General features: G+C 40.5%; 1 protein-coding gene across 10 annotated transcripts in view; it reads right to left on the reverse strand.

Moving 5' to 3' along the window:
* Positions 1-16,288, reverse strand: part of MCTP1 (multiple C2 and transmembrane domain containing 1) — a 543,974-nt gene that overhangs the window by 17,001 nt on the left and 510,685 nt on the right. For 7 of the 10 annotated variants that reach the window (XM_059175488.1, XM_059175487.1, XM_059175484.1 and 4 more), the window contains one exon: positions 100-209. The exons of the other annotated variants lie outside the window; for them this stretch is intronic. In XM_059175488.1, the coding sequence (XP_059031471.1) occupies positions 100-209 (110 nt within the window). The remainder of the gene's footprint in view (positions 1-99; positions 210-16,288) is intronic. 10 annotated transcript variants of the gene reach the window in all.

Consider the following 16,288-nt stretch of genomic DNA (forward strand, 5'->3'; position numbering starts at 1 on the left):
CCCCTGCCAAAAACAATGTGGCATTTCACCCTCTGGAAAACAAATGGACACTCTGTCCCACAGAAGGCCAGGGCTCACATGTCAGCATCACTCACTCACTTCTTTATCCTTTCGCCAAAGGAAGCCACTTCATCTAGGATGTTCTGGACACTGATACAAACCTCCTGGATGGCATAGATTTTATTTATAAATCCCTTTTTTTCACTGTCCTAAAATACAATTAAGAAAAAAGAGAGATTCTGTGTGAGTAAAGGTATTCTTCAGTGCTTGAATTCTTGAATTGTCCCTCTCACATTTTTAAACCTAAATAAAGGAACCCATGAAAATTTCAGGATAAAAAGGGAGATGGAGGAGAAAGGGCACAGCATCACGGACCTCTGCCAATATAGAGGTGGTTGCAAAGTACCAGACTCAGATTCTGATGATATTGCCCTGATGAACAGCGACATTTTAGCCAGAGTTGGGGAGTTGGGAAGCATGTAAAGGCGTAGGAGAAAGGGAAGGTCTTGGAATGACCAAATCTGGAATATCTGTGAGCAATGAAAGCTGAAAAAGAAAAAGAAAAGAAAGGAAGGAAAAAAAAAGAAAAGACCAGGTCAACTGAAATCCGTTAAATAGACACTTCCTAAATAGTAGTTGAGGAAGATCAGATACAGGGTAAGCCTGGCCCACCTCTTCAGTGTAACAGTCACATAGTTGATAGAATAGCATAGGCTATTTTAGGATTCTAACTAACCATTTTTCTCCCTTGGCCTTAGTTCTTCATTTTAAAACTTGTCCTGGATTTAAGCAAAGCTGGTGTGCTCCAGGGAATGGGTGGGTGGGATTGAGTATAAAGCACCCAGAGAATGGTGTGAGCCTGGGGGAAATATGCACATTCTGTAATTTTAGACCCAGAGGAAGAAATAGTGGTGGCCTTTCACGATTGAAATTTCTGCTTAGTAGCCTGGCATCACAGGCACTTGCCTAGGCTGTTTGGTGGAGACCATCCAACCCTGATTCCATGACTCCATTCCTCCATGCCAGCTTGAATCTCTATGGAAATGTAGATCCAATTTCATTACTTTAACTTCTTTTGAACACTTCCACACTGTGCCAGAACACTTGAGACCTCATGTGGCAGTCAGTGCTTGCTGAAAGCAGCCAGAAAGCTAGAATAATAATGTCGTCATGTTGCACATTTACATACTGACTTTCACTTGAGAAAAGTCTAAAGCACTTTGTGCACTGTGGGCATGGCTGGGCGTGGCATCCTGCCACCTTGGAAACCAAGGGCAAGTGAGTGACAGGTGGATGCACAGCCTCCAAGAACAGGGTACAGTGGGACTGAAGACATGGAGGCCAGTTCTAAACATGACCTTTAGGTAGAAGTTACTTAGAGCCTTCATTTTAAATATAATTCTCATGGGAGACAACTGTCAACATTATTCATCTTGCTTATAAAATTTGGACTGTCAGACAATGAGGTACAGGAGATGCGAAGGCTCAGAGTATACAGAACAATTATGTACTCTCAGGGTCCCTGCTGTCTCCAGAAGTCACCCTTCACTTGTCATTATGGACATGAATGCATCAATTTCTTGTCTTTTTTTCCCTCCCCAGCAATAAAACAAAGTGCATTAATTTCACCTATGCAGTTGTACACTTAGGGGGGGAAAAAAAAGGATATCCAGTGCCTCCTTCTGTTGTTCCCTAATTATAAAGCTGGTCTGTTCTAATCATCTCCGTGGCCTTCAGTGTCTTCTCTCCCAAGCATGGGCTAAATTCATTTATGTCTATGAAGTAAAGTGCTCTTAACAGATATTTTTCTGCATACAGAATAAATCAAGCTGAACTTGACGGGGGCTGGTTATGCAATCAAAATTCATTGAGAATACTGTCTTACCAGTTTGAAATGATCATGTGAAAAAACATTTTTCACAATAGCAATAAAATCTAGATTCACTTAAGCACAGCCTTAATAAGAAATGTACAGAATCTACATTAAGGAAATAGAGATATGGTGTCTCTGCACTGGAACGCTGATTATTAAAAGAATGTATTCTTCTGTTGAACGTACAGGTTTAGTGCATTTTCAAGCAAATCCTAATGTGTTTGGAGTGCAGTGAAACGGGGAGAATTTGATAAATTTGTTTGGAAAAATAAATTGAGAGCTATAGCCAAGAAATTTTTGCAAAACAGAAATAATGAGAAAGCACTTATTGTACCAGATATTTAAGTAATTAAAATATGAAAGATGAACATTTAAAGAGAGCTTGTTTTATGATAAAGCACCATCATAAATCCACCATACAGATGAACGTAGTATGTTACTGGGTACTTGTGTTAACTATGTGCAGAAAATTATGTTAAATCCTACCTAAATAGACTCTCAGATCTATTTGAGGTAGCCCAATTCTACCTCAGATCTACCTTAAATACATAGCCCCAAATACATTCTAGGCTTATTAAAAAGCAAAAAAACTAAAGATGAATTATAAAAACAGAAGAAAATATAGGTAAGTTATCTAGTGACCTTGGAATAGGAAATAACTTTTTAAACAAAATGAAGGGAGTCACAAAGGAAAAAAACTGATAGCAGGAGTTACGTAAAATAAAAAAGTTACAGTGTCAAAACTTATAAATTTATAAGGTTGATAGGAAAAACTTGCAACAAATATGGCAAATCAAGAGATGGGATTTTCAATATATTCAATAAACATCTGAAAAAACTATTACTGCAATTTTGCTTATAATAACAAAAAAATCACTGACATGTTGGGTAGAATTAATTATGGTACGTACAGCTGACATACTATAATGAAATTACAAAGTATTATTTAAAGAGAATAATTAATGACAACAAAAATCCTTATGATCGAATAGAAACTGCAGGGGGGTGGTGTAAACGTGAGATGGGGTATAATCTACCTTTTTTAAAATGGGTAGACTAGAAAATGAATGAAGAAAATGTGTCAAAATAGTAAAGGTAATGGAAGTTTATTTTCTTCTTCATACCTTCCTATAATATAAATAATTATTTGCAATTAACAAGTTTCATTTTTGTAACCAGATCATTTCCCTGATTTTCTCCCATATTATTATTGAAGGAAACTGGTACTCGATCATATTAGGTGGTTTATCTATCTCTTTCTTATATTTTTGCATAAAAGCCTATTTTAAATTATTTTTAGAAAGGAGCATATAAACACTCATTAAGCATTATAACGTGCGTTTCACGTGGCTCATTTGGTCTTCACAACCATCCTAAAATGTAGTTATTTTTCTGTACTCTCCAGAAGAAGAAACATAGGATCTGAGAAAAGTGACAGCTTGGATTAGGACTATGACAGGCCAACTCTAGGTCTATTCTTTCCATAATATACCAAGTTACCTTCCCGTCCTACCCAGGAAGCTTTCCATTCCTACCCAGAATCCCTGTGTGATCAACAAGAACAACAGACTTGAACATTTGGAAACTTACATTGTAGGCACCACAATCAGCAAGATAATAAAATCTGGAAACTTAATTTAACAGTAGAAATCACCAGATGTAATGTCAATAAGCCAGTATGTGAATATTAAATACAAGATATTTGTCAGTAAGGTGTGTCACTGAAGGCATCTACAAAAACTATTTTTAGTAGATACTTTAAAACCTATGTGCTGATGATGTTCAATTACTGGCTAAGGAATTTTAAAAATTTGCTCACTCTTAATTTTCTATTTCTTTTGTACTCCTACTCCACTACCCAGCCCCTCACCCCCAAACACCAAAAACCAAAATAAGATGGTCTATAATGTTGACAAAGTTTTGAAAAGCAAATGCTTTGGGATAAAATTTTTATTTTAAAATCTCTTTCATCAAATCCTATATTCCTCCACTGTGGTCCCCAACCAATGAAGTAATTACTCTTTATATATAGTATATGACCCAAAACTGCAATGGGTAATGGAATTGCTCTGTGTTGCATTCCAATATTTCACACTTTTTTCACTAATGTTCAATACTTTATTAGTAGAGAATAAATTGGTACATTTCTTTTATTGTCGTTTTTGCTTTCCTTTATAAACCAGCTTGGATGAAAGAAATATCATAGGGTAGTTAATCATCCAAAGGCTTGGTAGTGACACTGGGTGGTTTTTTTTTTTTTTTTTAATGCATTATTAAGGTTTCTTTTGAAGATGTAAAAAAAAAAAAAATACCCATAAAAAAGAGCTATAACTATAAATCTGAGAACATGTGAGATTTATATCATACAACTTTTTCTAATGGCTCTATATAATTTTTAAAAATCTTATTTTGTTTTAAATAGTCCACAAAACATCAATAACTGCAAACTTGAAATACAGTGATTCTTTCATATTCAGCTATTTTACAATCACACATCACGACAGAAAGTTAACTGGATTTTTCCAAAGAACTATCTACCTCCCAACTTTGAAATATTTAGGAAAAACTAAGGTTCTAAGGAATCAGTAGGAGTACCTTCCATATCCAGAAAATCCTGTCCATTGACTTTCAAACCCAAATGACAAGTACCCCATTCATTGGTTCTGTTCTGAATGGGAACAAGATCTCAAAGTGATAGGTATCAGGGGCTATGTATTGTGTGGCTGGGTTCCTCAAGCATCTGGCTTCATCCCACTCCAGTGACAAATGCTACTTAGGGGCCTTGCCGAAGTAGTCACCGTCAGCCCTGTTGACATGATACAAAAGGGGTCTGTTGGGGACACCTGTATTGTATCAATCACAAGTATGTAGAATATATTGACTCAAAATATTTGTTCTGGAATTAATATTTCTGTTACTTTCTAGAGTGAGAGAATGTCTTAAGAATGCAAGGGAGGAGGGATAAAAGGATGCAAGGAAGCTCGTAGCCAGGAGAAGCAGAAAGCAGAACTGACCAGCAGACCAGGGCATATGATCACTTTATTATTTCCTGAAGGAAGCACCCAGATTTTCCACCCCAAAGAACTATTCTTGATTATAATTTTGCTTTTCCTTTAAAGCCTTGATATGTAACCTCTGAAAAACCATAAGCGGTAAGATTGATATTTGCTCTGAGACATAATTGTTACAGTTTACTATTGACTGTAGCTCTTCTGTGAGTAAATATAGTCTCGCATAGCACAGAGTGTACAATTGTGTTTGGAATATGTCTATGTTTCATGTGATTTATTTTTTATGCTAAAGATGGTTTTGGTGTACAACTTGTTTGGTTCATTCAGTAAAATGCCTTGCAAAACAAACTGCTCTCAGAGCTATACTTCTAACATATGGAAAATAGATTAGATAGGAGCTAGAGATTGAATAAAGGCACACAAAGTGATGAAATATTTTCTCTGTGCCAATATTCCTTTCTTTTTCAGATCGAGAAAATACGTCTCTCAGAATACTGAAACTCTCACAGCAGCTTGGCAAGTACCAGAGACCCTTGACTACTGAATCGTATCTCTAATCTTACTCAGTTCTTAGGATATCAAATCTCACCCAGGTTACTTAACTCCTTGGTTCTTCTCCTCATATTAACCTTAAGAAAAAGAACCCTCCATTGAGACATTAAAGGATTCTGAGATAATATTTAAGGTTAAGAGGACAGATGTACACCATTTAAGACAGAATATTTTTCTCTTAAAAAGTAAACAGATCTCTAGAACATTTACATTTCAGAGTTATAAAGCGGACCAAATTAAGTAAGACACATAGAGCTCTTAGTACAATGCCTGGTACAAATAAACCGTCTATAATTAGTAGTAGTAGTAGTAGTCGTAGTAGTAAAATTATGGACATAGTTTCTTATTAAAAGAATTCAAATTATGTTTATCTATTTTTGCTTATCTTAAAAACAAAACTTTGAAATATTAGGCAGAATTCCCCCCAAAATATGCAGCCTTTTTCTGCATGTTTAGTTATGCCCCAGAGGACTTAGTGTTAACTTGTCAAATTTCATTTTTGAAAATGATGGTAGATTCTTTATAAAGTTACACGGAGAAGATCTCCCCCCGCCCCCTTCTGCTGACTCTGCACATGTTTTTCTGCCGAATGAGCATTTACCTGGTCTTAATTTTTTTGCTTGGTAACCCTGGGCTTTTCAGTATTCGTTTTCTACAGTGCAACTTTTAATTGCATTTAGTTGAGCCTCGCTGTGTGCGTTTAATGTTCTACCTTTTGCATGGATCTATAAAAGTGACCGTAAAGTAACAAATTTGGAGAGAAATGGCCTCTGGGCGAGGCAATGTAAACAAAAGGCATTTTAAAAATGGCAACTGGCGTTCCTAAGAATTATGATGAAAGCCAGGAAGGAAAGGAAAGGAAGAGAGAAGATAGCAGGGGGGGAGAAAAAGAAAAGCAAGAAAAAGAAGAGAGGAGTAGACTGAGGGCAAGAGAAAGAAGAAGAGGGACTCTGAGGCGCCTCAAGGCCCTGAAGGAAGCTGGAGCATGGGGACCAAGAGCTCCGGGGCAAACCTGAAGAAAGGAAGGGAAAGATCTTCGATTATCAACAAAACTGACCTAAAACCAAAGCACAATCTGTCGACTGTGTTAATTTCTAATTAAACAATCAAAATAGTTGTCAAAGTCTGTACCTCCATGTTTCAATTCCATTCCACACCAATGTAAATAAATCTTACAAAACGCACCCAGGAATGCGTGTGTACCTGTGGTCAGGAGGGAGACTTGCCTGGACCCCAACTGCTTGCTACTCCAACGGCTCATCAGCAGGACCTAAGGGACTTGCAAAGCTCCCTCTTTCTAATGATTTAAGAAAACTCCTTATAACTGTCCTGCTAGTGCTTGAAAGCTCTTAAAAGATTAGGACCATATATCAATATCAAAACCTTTGACTTAATCTCCTTGCCAGCAGGCAGGAAGTGCACTTTCCAGAGAGTGGCTTTATAGATCATCCCATCTCGGGCTCTGGTCCCGTGGGAAGTTCCGTTTTCAGACGAACTCCCCAGTGAAAGGGCCAGAAGGCCTGGCTCCAGGCTAACCTTGATGGGAGCCACATCAGAAACTGTGAGGTTGCTGTTCCCAAGGAACCTGACGGGAAAATACATGACGAGGGATCCTTTCACCCAGAAGAGTACAACACAGGTTTTGAGAGAAGAATCTGTAGGCCTCACAAGGTTTTCCAGCAAGGTCAAAACCAACAGACCGTGGAAAGTTTTGAAAACACGAAAGCACGCTCAGGATTACTGTGGCCCAGGCCCTGTCCTTAGACCTTGTGAAATACGGAAACACAAAACAAACACCACCCCCAACCCCTTTCCCCCAACCCAAAAAAACCCTGTTAAATAAAATGAGTCCTAAAATCCCTTCTGGTTCCAAACAAACAAGCCATTTTACGGAGAAGATAAGGGCTGTGGAATCGCTTCTGCCCCTCAGAGCCATTTGAAAGCTAACGTGAGGAGCTGGCTGGTGGCTTGGATTTCTCCTGCTCCCTGGTGAGAGGTTCCGTGACAACAGGGAACAGAAACACCCTGCTTGTTTCTGAATCCAAACAGCAAATGCTGGGCTACTTTGTCTTTACCTTAACTTGTAATGAAAAAGTTGGGTGTCCATGAGTGTGTTTAAAAAAACCAAAAAACAAACAAAAAAAAACTATCTTGTCAAATCGTTTATTTTCAAATGTGTGTTTCAGGAAGGTTGGAATTCAAATGCAGAGATGTGAAGGCAAGCTGAGAATTCAGAGAAGCTGTGAGCTCTCTTTTATTCTACTCGCCCCCAATCTGATTTAGAAGATGATTAGATTTCTAACTGGCTCCACTGTTAAGCCTGGTTCAAATCCTGCCTCCAGTATTTCCTTAGCTATGTGCTTGTGAGCAATTTACTGACCTTCATCTGTAAAATGGGGGTAATGATAGAACCTACTTTTGTGATGGTTATAGAATTAAATGAATTTAATCCACTTAAAGCCTTTACCACTCATGTCTGGAACACAAGAAGTGCTCAATACATGTAAGTCATTAATACTATTACCCATTTGAAGAACCTGAAAAAATACTATGAAACTTCCGAACGTTAAATTGTATTAAATCTTCATGAAGATGACAGGATTTTCTCCCTACTTATTTATGATATGTTTCAAGAATCCTGTGTTTGTACAAATTATCTAATATAAACATAGATTATCTTAAACAGATCACCCTGCACAGTTCTTAGAACAGTCACACGAGGATGAAGGGTATTACGGTTTTCATTCCCTCTACATGGAAACTGAAGCCCAGTGGTCTACCATCCCAACTCAGACTTCTATCCCATTCTGTGCTCACTCCCCTCTGGTGACTGCAGCCATATCTGTTCTCATTGAAGATAGCAGATTTGAAAAATTAGCAGAAAGTTCACTGGTCTACAGTATATCCTCCCCACTGAAAGTTATGCATCCTCCAAAGGCCAAAGCTAGTCATACCCGTGCAGGACACATGCCTTTTTCCATCATGTGATTTTTATCTGTCGGTGTTTATGCAGGTAAAATTTCCCTGAGAATCAGTGATTAGCTCTTCAACAAGCTTCATGGCTCAATCAGAGTCAGAATTTATTACTTCATCTTAAACAGCACAAGCTTTTTGTGCTGATCTACCTACTAGTACAGCTCTTGATAATAATTTAAAGTTTCCTTTTATTATGTATACAAAAGGGTGTATACATAAAGGTGTGGAACCCACAAATATTTTTTTCTTGAGTAGATTTGTTATGAAAATACTCCTTTACCTTTATCTAGGACTTTATGGTTTAGTAAGCATTTTAAATATATCTTCCCAGTTGGATGGCAGGGGTAAGTGAATTCCACCATTTTACAGATAAACAAACTGAGGCTTGGAGAAGTTAACAGTCTCATTTTTTGTTAAAAAGTGTCCCTAGGACTTTAACCCATGTCTCCCGACTGAAATCGGGCTCCCTTCAGGTCACTGTCTAAAAGCCATCAAGTCACATATGGTATTTCTTCACTACACTGTTTTAGATATTTAAACTTGGCTCTTCTCAAACACTAATCTTGAGTTATAATCAAATTGTGTGAGAAAAGAATTATATTAGTATTATAAAAACAATGCTCTTTGTGACATCTCCAAAACCAAGCGAGGATTACTTTGTGAAATCCGGAGGCTATTTTTCTTTACAAATATTTTACAAGACAAACTTGTACCTTTGTGAAAAAGCACATCTGTTGCAAATTACACCCTTACCGAAACAGAGAGAATCACCATCCTTTCTTTCCCATCTGAGTTTAAAAGAGATTTGTTGACATACTCGAAGGCCAGTATAGACAAAACAGCACAGGAAAGAGGAGGCGGTCAGCAAGACCAGGGCTCGGCTTTGCTTAAACTAATTCCACATGCCCCATGAACCATTAGCTGTTTTTTATTTCCTGCTCTAAAGATCTCCAGTGAAAATAATCTGGGGTAGGCAAAAGCTGTTCTTATTATTTTTTTTTTCCCCCAACAAGATGCTGTGTTAGCAAATAGAACATATGAGCCACCTTCAGCAAACCAAGGTCTTTAATAATCCATTTTTCAAACACTACTGGTATTTCCTTTCCAAACAAAGATGGACTGTAACTGGAATCAATTTCATTATTTGTATGGTACAATTGCCAAGTTTCTGTAAATAATAGCCATTTAAATACTGGATAATATTTTTTATATGAATCCAACAACAGTTTTATTGCTATTTAATTTCCATGATTTGTTTGTTTGCTGTAAGTTATCAGGGTTCTGAGAGCACGATGTCTGGGGATAGGGAGAAGCCTTCAGAATGGCTCAGGGAAAAAGCAATGTCAGAGTCATGTTAGAATACTTGGCTCAACCAAACAAGGGAAATTATAAGTTGGAAAAAACGATTTGCTCGACCATTTTGGGCTTTTCTCCCTCAGTTTCCCTATACCCTGTGTAGTATAACATCACCCACCATCTTCAGACCTTGGCATAATATAGGAAATCAAGGACAAGACTGAAAGCTCGCTTGTCCCCATTATGAAGAGAATGGGGCTCTTCAATGAAATCCGACAAAACAGAGGCCATGGTACAAATAAAGGCCTGGTGACTTTGAAGGAAACTGGGCCATCTTTCTCTATTGATGCCATATGCAGCACATACCTGAATAACAACTTCATGCTCTATGGGAGGCTGCTGATATATGGAGTGGGCCTATCCCCTGAACCCCTTCCTTACTACAGACTAAATCACTAAAACAGGCTCATTCTGAGGTCAACCTGGAAGAAAATGTCGGTGGCCCATTTTCCGGAGCTGAGGGCAATATTTTTATTTACTTAGTGGTATGACTCCTGGTCTGCCTTTCGAGCCATTGAGCGAGGAGGCAGAGAGAGTAGGAAAGGCAAGAAAAACTCGGAAATCGAGTTGCAAAAATATCTCAAATTCCTTCCCGGGGATGGCCATGGGGTTTAATAAGATAAAAGAAGTGGTTCAGAAATGGTTTACATATCTGCATTTAAGTCTTGTGCATTTAAACTAGATGTAGGACGAGCACGGATAGAAGCTATGATGTACTTTCCTGGGCTGGTCCTACCCGACACACTGTGGGCTTGAATCCTGTTGTACATTTTACAGCCCTGTGATCTTGTATACGTTCACCTCTCAGATGCTTAGTTTTCCCAACAGTGAAATGGGAGATAATGTCTCTCCCCGATAGTGCAGATGTGGGAACAGAATGAAATCATGTATATAAAGCAACTGGCACATTAGTGGATATAAAAAATAAATATGTTTTGTTTTCCCTGCTAATTATCTCTCTTGCCAAAGGGTAACATTTTCCATTTTTGCCTAATTTTCCTCTCTTTCTCTCATACTCCTTTCTTTTTCGAAGATTTTGTAGAAGTCTGATTATCATTCATTTAATCACCTCCCCATTTAAGTAATGTTTGGTTTAGCCAAAACCCAGTCCACTCTTCTTATTCATTTATTTAATAAATATTCACCGAGTGCCACTTATGTATCAGACACTATTCTAGGCTCTGGAAACAGCACCACACAAACATATAAGTAAAGAAAAATTAGCAGAAAGTGAAAAGGGCAATGGAGAGACTCACAGCAGGTCCGTGTGCTGGCAAGTGACCCTAGGAGTCAAGGAAGGGGGCTCTGAGGATGATCTTTGTGGCTGAGAACTGTTTTGGTCAGAAAGGAAGAAGCTGCTGTGGGTATTTCATGCAAATGAATTTAAGACCCTGAAGTGGCTATGGTGGTACTGGAAGAACCCAGAGAGGGAGAGACAGACATTAGCAAGGCAGGAAGCCGCTCCCAGGGGAGGGGGCGTTTCTGCAGCCCAGAGCCTAGACCACACAAACGGACTGGGGCAGGGGCTAGAGCCAAAGGACAGGGCTGCTCGTCAGTATTTGTGATGATGGTGGACAGGCTGCCTCTGTGTGGTGGGCAGCTGAACTACTGAGGGGAAGGAGCACCCAGTCACTGCTGGAAAATGCCTCCAGAAGCAGAGGTGGGGTGGGGAGAGTGAAGAAAGGCAAGCACAAAGGGGAGGAGAAAGAGGAAAGAGTGTAAAAGACATGGTTCCATTTTTTTTTTTCCTTCTTCCCTCCTTCCACCAGCTCCCATTGGGCAAATCCCCCAACAGCTATCATCGAGGAGCTGGGAACTGTGGCTTGCAGGAGAAAGGTGAGTGGGGATCAGCCTGGAAGCCAAAAGGCAGTACGTAGAACAAGGTGCACACCCCCTCAAGGAGCTAACTGGGACGAGATCCAGGTAACGCAAGTGCTCTACTGGAGAAAAGATGCCGGTTCACGGCAGCCAGGTGGAGGGGAAAGCTGCCCAGAAAGAGGTGGAAGGAGCAGGCAGGGCCAGAGGGCCTTGTGAACCAGAATCGAGTGCGAATTTTATTACAAGTGTGATGGGAATCCAGAGGAGTGTTCCGACCAAGGACATAACATGATCCAGTTGACATTTTTAAAAGACCATTTAGGCAAAATGTATTGTCGAAGGAAAGATAAGAGGTTATTGTGGTAATTGACCGCACTGGTGACTACACTGGGTGTAGGCAGAATGTTCTGTAAGGAGATTCACTGCAGACTAGTGAATACACGGAGTTCTCTTTTTCTCACCTCCCCAATACGAAGAACTGCCTACATCTTTGGCTTGAACCACTGAGTAAATGAATGCTGGTTTTACTGAGCTACGGAAGAGTAGAGAAAGAACAAGTGTGGGCGAAGTGGAGAGGAAGAGCTGCCTTAGGGCCGTGAAAAAGCAGGAGCCGCCTCCTGGCCATCAGGAGGCGCTGTCCACAGGCGGACGGAGGGAGGGGTCAGGGCTGGAGCTGCAGATGTGAAAGCCCTTGGCATTTAGAAGGCCCTTAGAGGCAAGTGAATAGAAGGAGTCACGTGGGGAAAGAATACAGACAAAGGGGGGCAGAATGGAGCCCCAAGGCACAACAAAACTTAGCAGCTGAACAGTTAAGGAGGAGCCAACTAAGGACACTGAAAAAGACAGGTGGAAGAAAACCGAGGAAGAGGCCTCGCTGAAGTCAAAAAGAAGGTGTTTTAAGAAGGAGGGAAAGATAACCTCTCCAAAACTCTGCTGTGAGGTCAAGAAGTACCAGTGGATTTGGCAAGTAGAGTTCACGGATAAGAACATGGGCAGAGCAGTGTGGGGCATAGAAGCTTTGGTTAGACTGAGCAGGGAATTCCAGGGAAAACTGGACACACTGTCTGCAGCCTCCCCACTCACTAAGCATTGCTGTATAGAGTGGCCGAGGGGGGGGGGGAAGGGAAGGGCAAGGTAGGGTAGGGTAGGGTAGGGTCGGGTGGAGAGCAGAGATGTGAAGTTAAAAGAGGGGATTGTTTATTTAAACATGGAAAATACAGCCTGAGTCCTCCAATAACGATCTGCATTTTAACAAGATCCCCGGGCAAGTTTGAGAAGGGCTACAGCTTTACTCGCTCTTGGACTGATCAAGGGCAGAGGAGGGAGAGAGGGGGCAGAAAGAGGTACTACCCGTCACAGCCCTGTGTCTGGGAAGAGGTGGGACAGAACTTGGGAAGTGGAGGGGAGAAGCAGGGACACCTCTTCCCCCGCCCCGTGACCCAACGGAAGGCAGGAGAGCGGTGCAGATGGAATTAGGTCTTCGATCTGGCAAAAGAGAGACATGAGGATGTGCCAGCTCCTAATGGCTGCTGTTTTCTCAATGACGCAAGAGGCAAAATCCCTGGCAGAGAGCGAGCAGGGGCTGGTGGAGCAGGTGTGAAACTGTCTTGTCACTGGGACAGACGTCGTCCAAGTGCTCGGGTCTGTTCACATGCCTGCAAGGGTGATTTAGAGGAGCTCTGCACTGTCCTACTTGCTATTGATTTTGCATTTCATTCTCTTTCACGGCCTTAATAAGATTAAGAATTTTCCCAGCTTACCTAGCCAGTCTTTTATTTAGCTTTTTATAAAGCTTAAAAGGATGCCACATAATCTACTGTTGAAACGTCTTAACCAGAATTGTGTTTAACAGGCATGATTTGCTCCTAAAAGGAAAAAAGCAAAACAAAACAAAACAACCCCCAAAACCAAAAAGCCCCTTTTCCCTTTTTCTGGACAAAGAACCTCTCCAGGCCCTCCCTGGAAGACCTGGCCTGCACCTGCACCAAAAGCAGGTCCCTGAGGGCAAGAAGCTATTTTGGTTTTTCTCACTGATTCCTCTTTCTGGTTCCAGGCTCTTTGGTCTTCTAAGGGACACCATAGATATTCTTGGCTAAGTAACTGGATAAGCAATCTAGAAACAATCTAGAACCTAGCCAGGTCGCAGGTAATTGAGGTTGGTTTTGTGATGCTGGAATGGTAGGCAGAAAGCCAGTCCTTCACATTGTCTGTCAGGGAGGTGTTTGCTGTTGGCCTGAGAGATCTCTGTGGACCTCTAGGTCCGTCTGCATGCAATTGCTCATAGTAAAGAAAAACCACCAAACAAAAAACCAGTTATGATCATGCCACCACAAGATGCTCGGGTTTGAAGGAAATGTGCTATCCCTGTCCAGGTTCTTTAACCAAACATCCATCGAAGCAAAACTCTGAGAGAACCTTTCAGCCCAGTCTTGTTTGTGTTGGAGATTCCAGGATCAAGCAAGGTGGAATTGTTTTCACTTTAAACTGGCAAGATTTGGGGCCAAAGGAGGCCTCGCGCATTGGTGGTGACCCAGAGGCAAGTTTCCAAGACATCTTGTGTAGGAAGAGGAGCTAGCTGGGCATCTCACAAACATGCTCCTGCCAGCTGTCTTGAAGCAGCTCTCCTGTGACCCTGGGACGTCTGCTCTTCCCTGCTGGCTCCCATTCCCAAAGGTTTCGGAAAGGAATTAGAAATTGATGCTCGCCACCATGTGGGAACCTGAGCCAGAGAGTCAGAAATGCTGAGTTCTGGACTACGGTTAATAATAGCAGCTCCAGCCACACATACACACCTAAGTGCTGGAGAAGTTGACCAACATGAAATCAAACACCCGTGTCACAAATGTAGGAAGGAAGCCTCCAATGGGAAGGAATCCGGCCATGGTGGCAAGGCAACGGACTTCCAGCGCTTTTCGTTAAGGACGCATTCCAGAAGGACAGGGAAAATCATTTTTGGTAGGTTTGCCTACACAGCTTAGTAAATCACCACATACTTTGGTGGATTTAAAATTGTTCTGACCCTAATCTGATAAATTAATCCTGAATTTGCCAAGCATTCTGCCTGCTGCTTGGGATATAGTGAGTTCTCCAAAACGTGACTTATTTATCATTTAAATATATTTTTTAAAGATTTTATTTATTTATTTGACAGAGAGAGAGATCACAAATAGGCAGAGAGACAGACAGAGAGAGAGATGAGGAGAAGCAGGCTCCCTGCTGAGCAAAGAGCCCAATGCGGGACTCGATCCCAGGCCCCTGGATCATGACCTGAGCCGAAGGCAGAGGCTTAACCCACTGAGCCACCCAGGCGCCCCAGTATCATTTAAATATTTTTACTACCATTTTTGTTCCTTTCACGGAGTGGTGGAAGAGAGAGGCTAATATATGTTGACTGCCCCTACCTGATTTTTCAAGTTTCTGGGGTATCAGATATACACAAACATTTAAATGCCTCTGTTTATGAATGTGTTCTAATTGTAAGCACGAGCGTTACAACAATCTGCTCTTCCTCAAACACGCTATGCAGAGTTGATAGAAATTATTTTTAACCTTCTGGTTTGTGTGACTTTTTGGCACATCTACCAGTATTATGAATTAGAAATTTCATCTGAGCCAAACTGCTGCTATGCAAAAATACAAATAGAAGGAGCATTCTCCAGAAAGACAGAGAGCTGGGGGAAACACACAACATGAGTAATTAATTGATTTTTAAAAGAACTTATTATTCACTTACTTAGTCCAAATGCTGATATTTTCCGCATTCCTGTTTTTCTATTTGTGAGAATCTTTAAAATACTTTTCTCAAAAGAAGTGAATGGGCATTTACTTCTTCTAACTCAGCAGATATAACCAACAATACCAATTTAAAAAGTAAGATTAGTGATGCCAGGTAACAATGGAAGGTTGTTTTGTGGAAGAGCCCCCTAGTGGCAGGCGTTTGGTGTTTCACCAATGTGGTGGGGGCAGAAATTAGTACTCTGACTACCTTTGAGAAACAAGGTTTTAAGAAATAGTAAAAGGTAGTGTCATCACTATACAGAAAGGATTTGTTGCCATAATATTTTTTTAAAGATATTATTTATTTTACAGAGAGAGAAATTAGAAGTAGGCAGAGAGAGAGGTGAAAGCAGGCTCCCTGCTGAGCAGAGAGCCAGATGTAGCACTCCATCCCAGGGCCCTGAGATCATGACCTAAGCCGAAGGCAGAGGCTTAACCCACTGAGCCACACAGGCGCCCCAAGAGAATATTTTTACATTGCTGATGGCTAGGATTTTTTTTCCACCAGCGTGAAATGTTCACCCATCTACAAGTTTATATATTTCTCCTGCCTACACACCCTCAGCTTGATCAAGAAAGTTAATCAACATTAAAAAGTTAGTCAGATCATCCAGATATGGTTTACACAATGGCTTTTATATATGAACATTTAACTATAACACTGGCATTTAAAGTTGAATTTTGCATAATTACCTATAGAGTAATTTTATCTCTTCCAAATACAAATTTGTGATCATTCTCATCTATTCTGTTATTTAAGCAAGTGTCTTGTGTTAGAAGGTGTTGCAATTATTTGGCACACCCAGTGAAGAGTTATTTTGTGAAATTAATATTTCAAAAAAAATGTCTAAGGCAATTGAAGTCAGAGAGCAAGAAGGAACAGAGAATTTTCCATTAAAAATCCTGCTTTATCTTATTTGCGGGA

This window comes from Mustela lutreola, chromosome 5 (genome assembly GCF_030435805.1).
Source record: "Mustela lutreola isolate mMusLut2 chromosome 5, mMusLut2.pri, whole genome shotgun sequence".
In the NCBI taxonomy this organism is placed as follows: Eukaryota; Metazoa; Chordata; class Mammalia; order Carnivora; family Mustelidae; genus Mustela; species Mustela lutreola.